The sequence below is a fragment of the Saccoglossus kowalevskii genome, chromosome 8 (genome assembly GCF_978046115.1).
Source record: "Saccoglossus kowalevskii chromosome 8, keSacKowa6.1, whole genome shotgun sequence".
Classification (NCBI taxonomy): Eukaryota; Metazoa; Hemichordata; class Enteropneusta; family Harrimaniidae; genus Saccoglossus; species Saccoglossus kowalevskii.
Window position 1 is genome coordinate 39869433 of NC_140648.1, and position 19500 is coordinate 39888932.

The 19500-nt window shown below is 35.8% G+C and overlaps 1 protein-coding gene across 4 annotated transcripts in view; it reads right to left on the reverse strand.

Moving 5' to 3' along the window:
• LOC102805934 (unconventional myosin-XV-like) overlaps positions 1–19500 on the reverse strand; it is a 106003-nt gene that overhangs the window by 54017 nt on the left and 32486 nt on the right. For all 4 annotated transcript variants that reach the window (XM_085502601.1, XM_085502599.1, XM_085502598.1 and 1 more), the window contains exons 6-21: positions 19156–19265; positions 18582–18753; positions 15148–15251; positions 13981–14158; positions 13526–13687; positions 8842–8952; positions 8641–8699; positions 8324–8447; positions 7261–7356; positions 5723–5854; positions 5415–5618; positions 4865–5022; positions 2500–2670; positions 1865–1988; positions 1457–1717; positions 1007–1172 (exon numbers count right to left, since the gene is read on the reverse strand). In XM_085502601.1, coding sequence (XP_085358727.1) covers positions 1007–1172; positions 1457–1717; positions 1865–1988; positions 2500–2670; positions 4865–5022; positions 5415–5618; positions 5723–5854; positions 7261–7356; positions 8324–8447; positions 8641–8699; positions 8842–8952; positions 13526–13687; positions 13981–14158; positions 15148–15251; positions 18582–18753; positions 19156–19265 — 2332 coding nt within the window. The remainder of the gene's footprint in view (positions 1–1006; positions 1173–1456; positions 1718–1864; positions 1989–2499; positions 2671–4864; positions 5023–5414; positions 5619–5722; positions 5855–7260; positions 7357–8323; positions 8448–8640; positions 8700–8841; positions 8953–13525; positions 13688–13980; positions 14159–15147; positions 15252–18581; positions 18754–19155; positions 19266–19500) is intronic.

Sequence of the window (19500 nt, forward strand, 5' to 3'; positions counted from 1 at the left end):
ACACATACACACCGGTACCTTAGCTTCTTCATACATTCACTACCAGCTATGTAAACACATGTATGTAACATTGCCCACTCATACACACCGGTACCTTAGCTTCTTCATACATTCACTACCAGCTATGTAAACACATGTACATACATTGCCCACTCATACACACCGGTACCTTAGCTTCTTCATACATTCACTACCAGCTATGTAAACACATGTACATGCATTGCCCACTCATACACACCGGTACCTTAGCTTCTTCATACATTCACTACCAGCTATGTAAACACATGTACATACATTGCCCACTCATACACACCGGTACCTTAGCTTCTTCATACATTCACTACCAGCTATGTAAACACATGTACATACATTGCCCACTCATACACACCGGTACCTTAGCTTCTTCATACATTCACTACCAGCTATGTAAACACATGTACATACATTGCCCACCCATACACACCGGTACCTTAGCTTCTTCATACATTCACTACCAGTTATGTAAACACATGTACATACATTGCCCACTCATACACACCGGTACCTTAGCTTCTTCATACATTCACTACCAGCTATGTAAACACATGTACATACATTGCCCACTCATACACACCGGTACCTTAGCTTCTTCATACATTCACTACCAGTTATGTAAACACATGTACATACATTGCCCACTCATACACACCGGTACCTTAGCTTCTTCATACATTCACTACCAGCTATGTAAACACATGTACATACATTGCCCACCCATACACACTGGTACCTTAGCTTCTTCATACATTCACTACCAGCTATGTAAACACATGTACATACATTGCCCACTCATACACACCGGTACCTTAGCTTCTTCATACATTCACTACCAGCTATGTAAACACATGTATGTAACATTGCCCACTTATACACACTGGTACCTTAGCTTCTTCATACATTTTATGAATATGGTAAATAGAATTTTTATAAAGTAAATATAGCACAATATATTGGACTGAGAACTAACCATCAATCTTTGAGAAGATGTATGCTAATTCATATGGAACTTCAAGATGTGCTACTCCTGAATGCCTTCGTAGAGGAGATATCTTCTTTTGTTGTGCCTGCCTTGAGGCACCTACTTCTCGTCGTCTCTTTTCTTGTTCAAGTCTTCTTCTGTTTTCATCACGTATCTGTTCAGAAAAAAACAACTTTGATAAATTTCTTCTGACAATGTTCATGTTTTTTGTTACAAGGTTAACATGATAAATATCACAAGTTAAACAAATATACACACAAGAATATGTATTTCATTATTTTAGATTAATGAAAAATTGTAATAATTGTGAATACATTAATTGTCACATTGTAACAAATAAGAGATGCAGATGAAGGAATACGTCCATCCTTACTCTCACTTTGTACATGGCAATGCAAAACAAGAGAAATCTGATTATAGATGAATTCACAGAATTACCCTTAAATAATGACGTCTTTGTCTCTTAGCTCTGTATCTAGCTTGTAATTTGATGAATCCTCTCCTCATGTCTCTGTATCGTCTTTTTTGGATCATCTTTCTGGTATGGCTTTGAATGATGACTGCCGATTTTCTCATTTGTAAGTAACGTTTACGTGACAGATAAGCACGTACATATTTCTGAATAATAATTGTAGCTTGTTTGAGAAGAATTGATCTTTCATACTCTAAATCAGCTTCTAGAGCTTCTCTCATGAACACCTGAGTGAAAATATCAGATATATAAAGAACATAAAAACAGTTTGATAAATATTGCTTACATCATTGACCACAGTAGACATTTTCTCCTACACCAGGAATTCAGTATTTAAGTAAGAATGCACTATACTTGCAGTATTAAATACTAACCTTAGTGGTACCAAGCTGATACTGTGTCTCATATTTAGATCCCATTCGACGCAGTATCACTAATGATATCTCCTTTGGATGTGTTCGAGTATGGAATGATTGTGGCCCAATCAGACAACGATATCTAGGAAGAAACAATACAACCCACGATGAATAAGCTGAGCTTCATACCAACACAGTGAAAGGTACTGGTGATACGTGGCAACTAAATGGCAGTGTATAAACACACACCTGTCAAATATGTATACATCACTGCATATAGTTTTCATATATTTATATACATTATAAGACCCAAATATGTCAAGGAGCTATAATGGTGAAGTAGCAGTATGAATCATAAATATACAGGTCAAAATAAGGCAAATAAATCATACCATGCATGTATCACAAGTACATGTACAATTAAAATGGGATATGAATAATGCATTAAGTAAAAACAAAAATAATTTAATTTCATTTGCAACAAAGTACCCACAAGTGGGATGAAATACTAGTGATGAGAAAGGTACATTTATTCAAAATAAATTCACAATCAAGTTATCAGCAATTGTTATACCTTGCAGTTAATTGTTACAGTAGTGAAATGCATAAAGATACATTTTCCATGATTTGGGGCAAAATAAACATTGACTCACCGATTGGCAAATGCCATGAAATGCAGTCTGATTGGATAACCCAGCTTCCTAATGCGAATAGTTTCCAGCATACCAGAGTAGCGTAGTTGTTCCAAGATCAATGTTGACTCAAATTTCATTGCAGCTTTTTCATTGTTGGGTTTAACACAGCGAATGAAATAAGGATTACATCTATAAAACAAAACATCATTTCAATGTTTAACTTTATTGTGCAAGAATAGTGTGTCATTTATTTAGGTTGCTATAGTTGATGCTCTCATTCTCTATGAATCTTGAACTTACATATTGATATTTAATACATCAATGAGGTCTGCAAATGATTCTTCAAATCTAGATCCAAGTGATGTACCCATTCTCAGAGTACAGACTTATAGTTGGACATTACATCAATGAGGTTTATCAATGATTCTTCAAATCTAGATCCAAATGATGTACCCATTCTCAGAGTACAGACTTATAGTCGGATATTACATCAATGAGGTTTTTCAATGATTCATCAAATCTAGATCCAAATAATGTACCCATTCTCAGAGTACAGACTTATAGTTGGACATTACATCAATGAGGTTTATCAATGATTCTTCAAATCTAGATCCAAATGATGTACCCATTCTCAGAGTACAGACTTATAGTTGGACATTACATCAATGAGGTTTATCAATGATTCATCAAATCTAGATCCAAATAATGTACCCATTCTCAGAGTACAGACTTATAGTTGGACATTACATCAATGAGGTTTATCAATGATTCTTCAAATCTAGATCCAAATGATGTACCCATTCTCAGAGTACAGACTTATAGTTGGACATTACATCAATGAGGTTTATCAATGATTCTTCAAATCTAGATCCAAATGATGTACCCATTCTCAGAGTACAGACTTATAGTTGGACATTACATCAATGAGGTTTTTCAATGATTCATCAAATCTAGATCCAAATAATGTACCCATTCTCAGAGTACAGACTTATAGTTGGACATTACATCAATGAGGTTTATCAATGATTCTTCAAATCTAGATCCAAATGATGTACCCATTCTCAGAGTACAGACTTATAGTTGGACATTACATCAATGAGGTTTATCAATGATTCGTCAAATCTAGATCCAAATAATGTACCCATTCTCAGAGTACAGACTTATAGTTGGACATTACATCAATGAGGTTTATCAATGATTCTTCAAATCTAGATCCAAATGATGTACCCATTCTCAGAGTACAGACTTATAGTTGGACATTACATCAATGAGGTTTTTCAATGATTCATCAAATCTAGATCCAAATGATGTACCCATTCTCAGAGTACAGACTTATAGTCGGATATTACATCAATGAGGTCTGGCAATGATTCATCAAATCTAGATACAAACAAGCCATGCATGGCACAGTCCCCGTTAGTTATCAAATTTAAGATATATAGTTTTGTTTATAGTAATATAGCTGGAATATAACCATGTCAGGAATATGATTTTTTAACATTCAAATGATTGACATTTGTATCGGATTGTCAAAAAAGTACTTGTCCATATTGAGAGATATTGCTCTGGAACAGCATTCAAAATCAGCCATTTTGAATACATGTATATATATAACATGATGTATAACGAATATATAAAATTTGAATATAATTAGTCAAAGCATTTAAGAGATATGGCTCTAGAAGCCCAATCATTAAAACAAAATGGCCACCAGACAGCCATTTTGATTCCGATCTGAAAAATAAATGATGTACATCAGGAACCTGTAATGTCTAACATATATACCAAGTTTGAACAAAATCCATCCATAAATGCCAGAAATGCTTGATATTTGATGATTTTTTAGCACAAAAATGGCCACCATTTGGCCATTTCAAATAGGTTCGTCAAACCAATATATCTGTCTATCTATGACATGATGTATAATGAATATTTAAAATTTGAACATAATCAGTGAAAGCAAGTCAGAGATATGGCACGAGAACCACATTCATTAAAACAAAATGGCAGCCAGTCGGCCATTTTGAATCTTATCTGAAAAACAAAATTATTTGCATCAAGGTCCCATAATGTCTAATGCATATACCAAGTTTGAACAAAATCCATCTGTTAACAGCTGAGAAATGCTTGTTTTTGATGATTTTTAGCACAAAAATGGCTGCCATTCGGCCATCTTGAATCAGATCGTGAAACAAATTGAAGTGCATATGTATACTATCATGTATGATGTATGTGTGAAGTTTGATTGTGATTGGTCCAGGCATTTCTAAGATACAGGTCCGGACGCACGCACAGACGCACGGACACACGCGGGTCAAAACATAAGTCCCCGTTTTCGGACTGCGGCCGAACTATTGTACCCATTCTCAGGGTACAGACTTACTTGGACATGGCATCGATGAGGTCTGACAATGATTCATTGAACTTAGATGCTACAGTTGAAGCTCTCATTCTTTTCAATGTATTGCTGGAGGTAGCAGCACGACTGTAAGTTCTTGCCATTTCTAAATCACGATGACCACGGAACATATGAGCAACCATCTACAGTATGTGAGCAATACAAACAAACTTATCAGCTAGATATCTACCCACACGTTCATTATCACTAAATATTTAGTTCTAATATTTTCATAGTTTTCTACATGTTTATTACCACAAGTACAATTAATATGGTTTCTATATTCTGTTTTGTGGAGAAAAAAATAGAAAATTTTGTAGCAGTGAAACCTTCACTGGATCACGTCAAATTATCATATCAAGAAAACTTATAGCAAAAACTGTCAGTGTATCATCAAATAATTATTAAACAATCAAAATTCAAGTTAGTACTCATCACTGATGATATGACCAATCAGGATGAAGGTTACATACAAGTTAGTACTCATCACTGATATCATAACCGATCAGAATGACAGTTACACATCAAGACTTACCGGTGATTTACTTTCAATCAACATCTCTACAACATCAGATCTGAGATGGTCTCTGTTTTTATCCAAAAACTTTGAAACTTGATATGTGACAGGACCAGCATAATGATTGACTCCAAACTCAGAACCTGGCATTTTGGGCCGAATATAATAGGGATTCCCAGAATGCTGATGATGACACTTCTCCAGAAAGGAATTGTCACTTGCCTGGAAAGTAAGACAGTTATAAAATAAAAGATAACCAAACAATCAGTTTCAGCAATGCAAAATTCTATGTCTTTTTTAACTATTGATGGCAACAAGTTACATACCTTTGGAAAGCAACTTTCATCATCAAGAAGGTGAATAATTCCAATAGGTCGTTTAGAAATTAAATCTAAACATGGTTGATTGTCATTAAAAGAGATCTGTGTCCAGGGTATCCTCTCACGAGTATATTCTTGCTGCAAACATTAATAAAAAAAATATAAATTGTATTCTATTCTTCCTAAGCAAATATACTATCTCCACTCCACTGACACCACCACTCGTCCACTCCACTGACACCACCACTCGTCCACTCCACTGACACCACCACTCGTCCACTCCACTGACACCACCACTCGTCCACTCCACTGACACCACCACTCGTCCACTCCACTGACACCACCACTCGTCCACTCCACTGACACCACCACTCGTCCACTCCACTGACACCACCACTCGTCCACTCCACTGACACCACCACTCGTCCACTCCACTGACACCACCACTCGTCCACTCCACTGACACCACCACTCGTCCACTCCACTGACACCACCACTCGTCCACTCCACTGACACCACCACTCGTCCACTCCACCGACACCACCACTCGTCCACTCCACCGACACAACCACTCGTCCACTCCACCGACACAACCACTCGTCCACTCCACTGACACAACCACTCGTCCACTCCACTGACACAACCACTCGTCCACTCCACTGACACAACCACTCGTCCACTCCACTGACACAACCACTCGTCCACTCCACTGACACAACCACTCGTCCACTCCACTGACACAACCACTCGTCCACTCCACTGACACAACCACTCGTCCACTCCACTGACACAACCACTCGTCCACTCCACTGACACAACCACTCGTCCACTCCACTGACACAACCACTCGTCCACTCCACTGACACAACCACTCGTCCACTCCACTGACACCACCACTCCACTGACACCACCACTCCACTGACATCTGACACCACCACTCCACTGACACCTGACACCACCACTCCACTGACACCTGACACCACCACTCCACTGACACCACCACTCCACTGACACCACCACTCCACTGACACCACCACTCCACTGACACCACCACTCCACTGACACCACCACTCCACTGACACCTGACACCACCACTCCACTGACACCACCACTCCACTGACACCTGACACCACCACTCCACTGACACCACCACTCCACTGACACCACCACTCCTCCACTCCACTGACACCTCCACTCCACTGACACCTCCACTCCACTCCACTCCACATTCCTCCACTTCACACCACACTCCTCCATTCCATTCCACACCACACTCCTCCACGCCACACTCCTCCACTCCACACCACACTCCTCCACTTCACACCACACTCCTCCACTTCACACCACACTCCTCCACTCCACACCACACTCCTCCACTCCACACCACACTCCTCCACTCCACTCCACTCCACACTCCTCCACTCCACACCACACTCCTCCATTCCATTCCATTCCATTCCACACTACACTCTTCTCCTCCACTCTACACACCACTTGACTCAACTGTACATTGCATTGTATAGATGCATTAAGTCATATTTTACCTGTTCTAGTTTGAATATATGTTTGTTGAAATAGTACTGTAGATTCTCATTAGCATAGTTGATAGAAAATTGTTCAAAACTATTCACTCTGAAAACCTAAAAAAACAAACAAATTCAGAGCTGTACAGAATTTGATCGGAATTAATTCAAAGAAGCGAGTCTGTAATGATTTCTTGTATTTACTTATTGACTCTTACACAATCCCCAGAGGGAAAGAAAATGGTCACTAAGTAAAAGGAGAAAAAAATGTATATAAAAAAAAACAAGAACACAATGTACTAAATAACAAATACAATCACTAAATTACTAAATAATACAAAATCTCTAAATTACTAATATAAAATTACTAAATTGACAGCAGGCATTAAGATGTCAGGTAAGACCCTGCTTCTTGACTTCAAAGCTTTTACTTATGAACTGTGCTACTGGTATAATAACGTTTTCATTCTGTAACAATTCCATGAATTTTTTTTTACTGCAGGTTTATTTTCAAATGCTGGGATCACATCCTCAGCTTTATTGAACAGTTTGGTATGCAACTCATTATATTTGTTGCATTCCAGCAGAAAATGCATTTCATCCTCAATTAGACCTTTGTTACACATGTCACAAACCCTGTTGTTTAATGGGTTTATTTTATGACGACCCATTTCAATTTTGAGACTAAGACGAAATTTGGTAAGCACACTACGCAGTTCAAAGTTTTTTTAGCTCGACTAAATATGGCTCAAAGTTTAAATCTGATTTGATTAGCCGATATGTTCTCAGTTTGCTTTTCTCATTTGCTTTGGTGCAGTTACCATCATGAACCTCACCTTTCCATCTTGTTAGAAATATATCCTTGATGCCCAAATCAATTTGTTTCATTTGTGCCAAGGTTAATTTATCACAGTTGTTAACTGAATGATAAGTTAATGCAAGTTAAACCTGATTGGTTGAGTACATGCTAGTTGTATAACACCTAGGTGCACAATTATAAATTTAGTATCATATATAGTAGATAATATTAAATTTTTGTTATTCAAAATAGCTGAACTCTCTTAATCATGACTTTACAACGTACCTCAAATCCAAAGATATCCAAAATTGCAATGGAAGTAATTCTCTGGCCTTTAGATATAATTGAATTGATTCTTTCCACCAGCCATGTAAATAATCTGGCATAGAGGGATTTGGATATTGCGTCTCTGCAATGCAATAATTACACATTAAAAAAATAAATAATCATCTACTAATAACTATGACTCTGAACAGTTAAAGTCAATTTGGCATCACACAGGATAACTGATGTCCCATAAGTTCCATAATAAATATAACAACCATGACAGTCACTGGTGATAATCTCCATAGTAACAGTCACCAGACATTTTTTATACTGACCTTGCATCACATGCTTGTTCATATGTTAATGGAGTCAGAATTTGCTCATCTCTGGTTTCCTATTGGAGAAAAGTAAAATATTAATTTAAATTATATTATATTGAAATCCTAGGAACAATATTTTATCTGGTATTTTAAGTCCTATGTGACAAAATGCAAATATTACAAGACCATAATGTCAAACTTTGACCCAATACTTACTGTGAGTCTGTATGTGACTGCTCTGGAAAGAAGGTCTTGTGGAAGTTGTAACAACTTAGCTGCTAATTTGATTTCCGATTGATTTTCCACAATTAAGCCATCAGAACCACCCTACAGAAAAAAAAAGAATTTAAAGATCAACCACATATCTTGATATATTAGAATTCATTTCAAAACCTTTAACTTTTATATTTATCACTTTTTTGAACAAATAAGAGAAATTCATATTAAGATTCATAAATATTTGTTCTTTTAATTGTCTAGCCAATGCAAAACTGACAGCGAACAATATATTTATTAATATCAACACTAGACTAATACTCGCCTTCGGATAGACTAGTTGTATATTACCTATGTGTAGTATGGATGCTAATATACCATATACTCACCTTAGGATAGACTAGTTGTATATCACCAAGGTGTAGTATGGATGCTAATATACCATATACTCACCTTAGGATAGACTAGTTGTATATTAGTGTACTGTATCTATGTGTAGTATGGATGCTAATATACCATATACTCACCTTAGGATAGACTAGTTGTATATTACATATGTGTAGTATGGATGTTAATATACCATATACTCACCTTAGGATAGACTAGTTGTATATTACCTACGTGTAGTATGGATGTTAATATACCATATACTCACCTTAGGATAGACTAGTTGTATATTACGTAGGTGTAGTATGGATGCTAATATACCATATACTCACCTTAGGATAGACTAGTTGTATATTACATATGTGTAGTATGGATGTTAATATATCATATACTCACCTTAGGATAGACTAGTTGTATATTACTGTACTGTATCTATGTGTAGTATGGATGCTAATATACCATATACTCACCTTAGGATAGACTAGTTGTATATTACATATGTGTAGTATGGATGTTAATATATCATATACTCACCTTAGGATAGACTAGTTGTATATTACTGTACTGTATATATGTGTAGTATGGATGCTAATATACCATATACTCACCTTAGGATAGACTAGTTGTATATTACATATGTGTAGTATGGATGCTAATATATCATATACTCACCTTAGGATAGACTAGTTGTATATCACCAAGGTGTAGTATGGATGCTAATATACCATATACTCACCTTAGGATAGACTAGTTGTATATTACCCTATGTGTAGTATGGATGTTAATATACCATATACTCACCTTAGGATAGACTAGTTGTATATTACCTATGTGTAGTATGGATGCTAATATACCATATACTCACCTTAGGATAGACTAGTTGTATATTACTGTACTGTATCTATGTGTAGTATGGATGCTAATATACCATATACTCACCTTAGGATAGACTAGTTGTATATTACATATGTGTAGTATGGATGCTAATATATCATATACTCACCTTAGGATAGACTAGTTGTATATCACCAAGGTGTAGTATGGATGCTAATATACCATATACTCACCTTAGCATAGACTAGTTGTATATCACCAAGGTGTAGTATGGATGCTAATATATCATATACTCACCTTAGGATAGACTAGTTGTATATCACCAAGGTGTAGTATGGATGCTAATATACCATACACTCACCTTAGGATAGACCAGTTGTATATTACCAAGGTGTAGTATGGATGCTAATATACCATATACTCACCTTAGGATAGACCAGTTGTATATTACCAAGGTGTAGTATGGATGCTAATATATCATATACTCACCTTAGGATAGACTAGTTGTATATTACCTATGTGTAGTATGGATGCTAATATACCATATACTCACCTTAGGATAGACTAGTTGTATATCACCAAGGTGTAGTATGGATGCTAATATACCATATACTCACCTTAGGATAGACCAGTTGTATATCACCAAGGTGTAGTATGGATGCTAATATACCATATACTCACCTTAGGATAGACCAGTTGTATATTACCAAGGTGTAGTATGGATGCTAATATATCATATACTCACCTTAGGATAGACTAGTTGTATATTACATATGTGTAGTATGGATGCTAATATACCATATACTCACCTTAGGATAGGCTAGTGGTATATTACATATGTGTAGTATGGATGCTAATATATCATATACTCACCTTAGGATAGACTAGTTGTATATTACCAAGGTGTAGTATGGATGCTAATATACCATATACTCACCTTAGGATAGACTAGTTGTATATTACCTATGTGTAGTATGGATGCTAATATACCATATACTCACCTTAGGATAGACTAGTTGTATATTACATATGTGTAGTATGGATGCTAATATACCATATACTCACCTTAGGATAGACTAGTTGTATATCACCAAGGTGTAGTATGGATGCTAATATACCATATACTCACCTTAGGATAGACTAGTTGTATATTACATATGTGTAGTATGGATGCTAATATACCATATACTCACCTTAGGATAGACTAGTTGTATATCACCAAGGTGTAGTATGGATGCTAATATACCATATACTCACCTTAGGATAGACTAGTTGTATATTACATATGTGTAGTATGGATGCTAATATACCATATACTCACCTTAGGATAGACTAGTTGTATATCACCAAGGTGTAGTATGGATGCTAATATACCATATACTCACCTTAGGATAGACTAGTTGTATATTACATATGTGTAGTATGGATGCTAATATACCATATACTCACCTTAGGATAGACTAGTTGTATATTACCTATGTGTAGTATGGATGCTAATATACCATATACTCACCTTAGGATAGACTAGTTGTATATTACCTATGTGTAGTATGGATGCTAATATATCATATACTCACCTTACGATAGACTAGTTGTATATTACATATGTGTAGTATGGATGCTAATATATCATATACTCACCTTAGGATAGACTAGTTGTATATTACCTATGTGTAGTATGGATGCTAATATACCATATACTCACCTTAGGATAGACTAGTTGTATATTACCAAGGTGTAGTATGGATGCTAATATACCATATACTCACCTTAGGATAGACTAGTTGTATATTACCTATGTGTAGTATGGATGCTAATATACCATATACTCACCTTAGGATAGACTAGTTGTATATTATCTATGTGTAGTATGGATGCTAATATACCATATACTCACCTTAGGATAGACTAGTTGTATATTACGTAGGTGTAGTATGGATGCTAATATACCATATACTCACCTTAGGATAGACTAGTTGTATATTACATATGTGTAGTATGGATGTTAATATATCATATACTCACCTTAGGATAGACTAGTTGTATATTACTGCACTGTATATATGTGTAGTATGGATGCTAATATACCATATACTCACCTTAGGATAGACTAGTTGTATATTACATATGTGTAGTATGGATGCTAATATATCATATACTCACCTTAGGATAGACTAGTTGTATATTACTGTACTGTATCTATGTGTAGTATGGATGTTAATATACCATATACTCACCTTAGGATAGACTAGTTGTATATTACCTATGTGTAGTATGGATGCTAATATACCATATACTCACCTTAGGATAGACTAGTTGTATATTACTGTACTGTATCTATGTGTAGTATGGATGCTAATATACCATATACTCACCTTAGGATAGACTAGTTGTATATCACCAAGGTGTAGTATGTATGCTAATATACCATATACTCACCTTAGGATAGACCAGTTGTATATTACCAAGGTGTAGTATGGATGCTAATATACCATATACTCACCTTAGGATAGACCAGTTGTATATTACCAAGGTGTAGTATGGATGCTATTATATCATATACTCACCTTAGGATAGACTAGTTGTATATTACCTATGTGTAGTATGGATGCTAATATACCATATACTCACCTTAGGATAGACTAGTTGTATATCACCAAGGTGTAGTATGGATGCTAATATACCATATACTCACCTTAGGATAGACCAGTTGTATATTACCAAGGTGTAGTATGGATGCTAATATACCATATACTCACCTTAGGATAGACCAGTTGTATATTACCAAGGTGTAGTATGGATGCTAATATACCATATACTCACCTTAGGATAGACCAGTTGTATATTACCAAGGTGTAGTATGGATGCTAATATACCATATACTCACCTTAGGATAGACTAGTTGTATATTACCAAGGTGTAGTATGGATGCTAATATACCATATACTCACCTTAGGATAGACTAGTTGTATATCACCAAGGTGTAGTATGGATGCTAATATACCATATACTCACCTTAGGATAGACCAGTTGTATATCACCAAGGTGTAGTATGGATGCTAATATACCATATACTCACCTTAGGATAGACCAGTTGTATATTACCAAGGTGTAGTATGGATGCTAATATATCATATACTCACCTTAGGATAGACTAGTTGTATATTACCTATGTGTAGTATGGATGCTAATATACCATATACTCACCTTAGGATAGACTAGTTGTATATCACCAAGGTGTAGTATGGATGCTAATATACCATATACTCACCTTAGGATAGACCAGTTGTATATTACCAAGGTGTAGTATGGATGCTAATATACCATATACTCACCTTAGGATAGACCAGTTGTATATTACCAAGGTGTAGTATGGATGCTAATATACCATATACTCACCTTAGGATAGACCAGTTGTATATTACCAAGGTGTAGTATGGATGCTAATATACCATATACTCACCTTAGGATAGACCAGTTGTATATTACCAAGGTGTAGTATGGATGCTAATATACCAAATATTGTCTCTTGTTCTACCGGATAAAACCCTAATACTTCCATAGCTGACACTAAACGGATAAAATCTTCAGAATCCTTCTTTTGAGTTATCTTCACATTACCTCCCTGTAAAATTAAATAGTAACTATTAAAAAATGTATTGTTGAGTGACAAATACAACATTCAAATTTGTAAAAAAAAAAAGTGTTAATGACATGTGAAACCCATCAACACTATTAATTTTTTTCTGCCTGTAATTTTATCAATTTTATAAATTGTCTGGTTGCTATGTTACTCAGCATGCATTTAAATTATTGCTGCATTCTTTCTCAAGTTAAATGGATTATCGTGACTGCGTGGATGAGGACGGCTGTGTAGTAATGTAGTAATGTGTGACCTCCCTGAGAATTGTAACTGACCTGATTAAGATATTTGTATCTCTCTGCATGATGTAGTCCATACTTGGCTTTTTCTGCTGCTGATAAACCTGACAACATCTCATAAAATACATGATAGTTCCGTTCACCAGGGGCCTGTGTTACTATACGAGACTTTTCCAATAAGTAATCAGTAGTTACAGCACCAGTAATGATTCCCCTGTCACATACAGATTAAAATCACAAGCATATAATATCTTGTGTTTGGGTCATTTCATAAATCATAGGGTCATGAATATTACATCTCATTTATTGCACATTACATTAAAATTTACATCACTACATTAGAGCTCAATATATTAAAAGTCGTATGTGGAATTCATGTGATGCAACAGATTATCAGCTAGAAACGAGAACAGAATTGACAGCTGACATATTCTGAGAGAGTATTAAATGATAGTCATGTGATCACTTTTGTTGAAATCTGAAACTTGGCTCTCGTATGATTTTACATATTACAAGTAACATCTTAGAGACAGTGATCGAGCAGCTTTCCAGTATGTCCTTGTTTTCGCCTCAATTGTTAAGGCGCACCAAGCCACAAAAGCCTGGTAACTAGTAATGGTTCTGGCATTCTGATTGGTCCGTCACTTTCTCGTTGCTTGTTCTATTTCCCTTGGTTACCTGATGTCAGCGTTTATGCTCGTGCCCTAAAAACAGGGGTTTCTTTTTACTCATGATAGTTGGGCGAATAAACAGAAACAGAAACAGTGAGAAATGCCAGAAACATCTCAAATGTGCAAGTCTAAGCAGGCAGAATGTATGGGCATGGCCTATTGAAGACTTGTTTACAGAAAATGAATGTTAGAATGTTTTCAAATTTTACGTCACTTAGTCACGTGACTTTGGGTCGGACACCTGGCCCAGTGAAACAATAAGACGATTATAAGTTACCTTACGTCCTACTTGCCATTCGCAAAGGACGCTAGGAACCAGAGAAGCAATAGAGTTAAATGAGTCATCAGGACAGCGCCCTCTCTGTATGGTTTTTTCATGAACAATACACTGACCTCTTGTCAACTTTAACCTTTGATCTTTGAAGCTGGTGATTGTATTTTGCAGTTACATGTATGATGCCATTTATTGTTAAATATTCATGTGAAAGCTTGTACAAATGCTTTTACTAGTAACATTAAACATATCACTTACCCACTAAAAAACACTTCAATATATTTGCCGAAGCGACTTGAGTTGTCATTTTTGATAGTTTTTGCATTACCAAAGGACTCCAACAGGGGATTGGCCTCTAAAATCTGATGAAAACATTAAAGAAGAAATTGAGGATAATCACAATTTCAGACTAGTATCAAAACAGGTGTAACAGGAACAGTAAATTTCATAAAGGTATTTATATATATATTTATTTACTAGTACCTAGAACCATGATTTTTCAATCACATCCAAAAAATACACATTCATTGGTTAAACCATTTAGTGACAACCCTTACACTCGTTACAATCCTTAAACTCCTTACACCTATTACCCTTTAGAAAGTCTAATAAGTTTTAGGTCATTCATTGGCTGATATACTGTGTATACATCTATAACACATTGTGATTGTTTTCAACAGTTAATTAAATTTAAAACAGTTATGCTTTCATGAAATGCATTGTACCACATAAACTGATGGACTACATGTTCACAACACATAAGCTGATAGACTACATGTTTACAACACATAAGCTGATAGACTACATGTTTACAACACATAAGCTGATAGACTACATGTTCACAACACATAAGCTGATAGACTACATGTTTACAACACATAAGCTGATAGACTACATGTTTACAACACATAAGCTGATAGACTACATGTTTACAACACATAAGCTGATAGACTACATGTTTACAACACATAAGCTGATAGACTACATGTTTACAACACATAAGCTGATAGACTACATGTTTACAACACATAAGCTGATAGACTACATGTTCACAACACATAAGCTGATAGACTACATGTTCACAACACATAAGCTGATGGACTACATGTTTACAACACATAAGCTGATAGACTACATGTTCACAACACATAAGCTGATAGACTACATGTTTACAACACATAAGCTGATGGACTACATGTTCACAACACATAAGCTGATAGACTACATGTTCACAACACATAAGCTGATAGACTACATGTTCACAACACATAAGCTGATAGACTACATGTTTACAACACATAAGCTGATGGACTACATGTTCACAACACATAAGCTGATAGACTACATGTTCACAACACATAAGCTGATAGACTACATGTTTACAACACATAAGCTGATAGACTACATGTTCACAACACATAAGCTGATGGACTACATGTTTACAACACATAAGCTGATAGACTACATGTTCACAACACATAAGCTGATGGACTACATGTTTACAACACATAAGCTGATAGACTGCATGTTTACAACACATAAGCTGATAGACTACATGTTTACAACACATAAGCTGATGGACTACATGTTTACAACACATAAGCTGATAGACTACATGTTCACAACACATAAGCTGATAGACTACATGTTCACAACACATAAGCTGATGGACTACGATAGACTACATGTTTACTACACATAAGCTGATAGACTACATGTTTACAACACATAAGCTGATAGACTACATGTTCACAACACATAAGCTGATAGACTACATGTTTACAACACATAAGCTGATGGACTACATGTTTACAACACATAAGCTGATAGACTACATGTTCACAACACATAAGCTGATGGACTACATGTTCACAACACATAAGCTGATAGACTACATGTTTACAACACATAAGCTGATAGACTACATGTTCACAACACATAAGCTGATGGACTACATGTTTACAACACATAAGCTGATAGACTGCATGTTCACAACACATAAGCTGATGGACTACATGTTTACAACACATAAGCTGATAGACTGCATGTTCACAACACATAAGCTGATAGACTACATGTTCACAACACATAAGCTGATGGACTACATGTTTACTACACATAAGCTGATAGACTACATGTTTACAACACATAAGCTGATAGACTACATGTTCACAACACATACGCTGATGGACTACATGTTCACAACACATAAGCTGATAGACTACATGTTCACAACACATAAGATGATGGACTACATGTTCACAACACATAAGCTGATAGACTACATGTTTACAACACATAAGCTGATGGACTACGATAGACTACATGTTTACTACACATAAGCTGATAGACTACATGTTTACAACACATAAGCTGATAGACTACATGTTCACAACACATAAGCTGATAGACTACATGTTCACAACACATAAGCTGATAGACTACATGTTCACAACACATAAGCTGATGGACTACATGTTCACAACACATAAGCTGATGGACTACATGTTCACAACACATAAGCTGATAGACTACATGTTCACAACACATAAGCTGATGGACTACATGTTCACAACACATAAGCTGATAGACTACATGTTTACAACACATAAGCTGATAGACTACATGTTCACAACACATAAGCTGATGGACTACATGTTTACAACACATAAGCTGATGGACTACATGTTTACAACACATAAGCTGATAGACTACATGTTCACAACACATAAGCTGATGGACTACATGTTCACAACACATAAGCTGATGGACTACATGTTCACAACACATAAGCTGATGGACTACATGTTCACAACACATAAGCTGATAGACTACATGTTCACAACACATAAGCTGATAGACTACATGTTTACAACACATAAGCTGATGGACTACATGTTTACAACACATAAGCTGATAGACTACATGTTCACAACACATAAGCTGATGGACTACATGTTTACAACACATAAGCTGATAGACCACATGTTCACAACACATAAGCTGATGGACCACATGTTCACAACACATAAGCTGATAGACTACATGTTCACAACACATAAGCTGATGGACCACATGTTCACAACACATAAGCTGATAGACTACATGTTCACAACACATAAGCTGATGGACTACATGTTCACAACACATAAGCTGATGGACTACATGTTTACAACACATAAGCTGATAGACCACATGTTCACAACACATAAGCTGATGGACCACATGTTCACAACACATAAGCTGATAGACTACATGTTTACAACACATAAGCTGATGGACTACATGTTTACAACACATAAGCTGATGGACCACATGTTCACAACACATAAGCTGATAGACTACATGTTCACAACACATAAGCTGATGGACCACATGTTTACAACACATAAGCTGATAGACTACATGTTCACAACACATAAGCTGATAGACTACATGTTCACAACACATAAGCTGATAGACTACATGTTTACAACACATAAGCTGATAGACTACATGTTCACAACACATAAGCTGATAGACTACATGTTTACAACACATAAGCTGATGGACCACATGTTTACTACACATAAGCTGATAGACTACATGTTTACAACACATAAGCTGATAGACTACATGTTCACAACACATAAGCTGATGGACTACATGTTTACAACACATAAATACATGTGATGATAGAAAATAACATTTACCTGTTCTGTAACTGTATTATTAGCTGACTTATTAACAGCAGCTAAATATTGCATAATTAATTTGGTACTCTCAGTTTTGCCGGCTCCACTTTCACCACTAATAACTACAACTTGGTTTTCATTGTTCTTTGACATCCTAGCATATGCCCCACTACCAATGGCAAATAAATGACTGAAACACAAAGGTAAATGTAAATTAATATCCTAATTTTTAAATTAGGAACCAAATTATTTTAGATTCTTTGAACTTCAAAATGGCCACTAGAATTGTGAAATATATGATGAAGTTATTGTTTCCAATGAAACACACAAAAGTTTTCAAAGTGGGTTTTCAAAGTGGGTGTACAAATAGCCACACAGTACAAAAACATGAACATTTTTTGTTATACAAATTATAAACAGAATACTTGCATATTTACAGCCTGCTGAAAGACTCCACAGGTAGTCAATGTGAATGGTATATAATGTTCCAGTAAGCAATGTGTTGAAAGTTCTACATGGAGTTAGCATAAAAGAACTAAAATGTCATCATTTTATTTTTAATTATTATAATAAAAGGACAGATGCTACTTACGGAGGTAAATGGCCAATGAGCTGTCCTTCATATTGTTTAACCATTTCTATGCCATAAATATCAAACATTTTGTAGGGATTGACAGCGACCAATATACTACCTGTGTAGGTCTATAAATAAAGAAGAATACATGAACTGAGTACATTGACAGCGACCAATATACTACCTGTGTAGGTCTATAAATAAAGAAGAATACATGAACAGAGTACATTGACAGCGACCAATATACTACCTGTGTAGGTCTATAAATAAAGAAGAATACATGAACCGAGTACATTGACAGCGACCAATATATTACCTGCGTAGGTCTATAAATAAAGAAGAATACATGAACTGAGTACATTG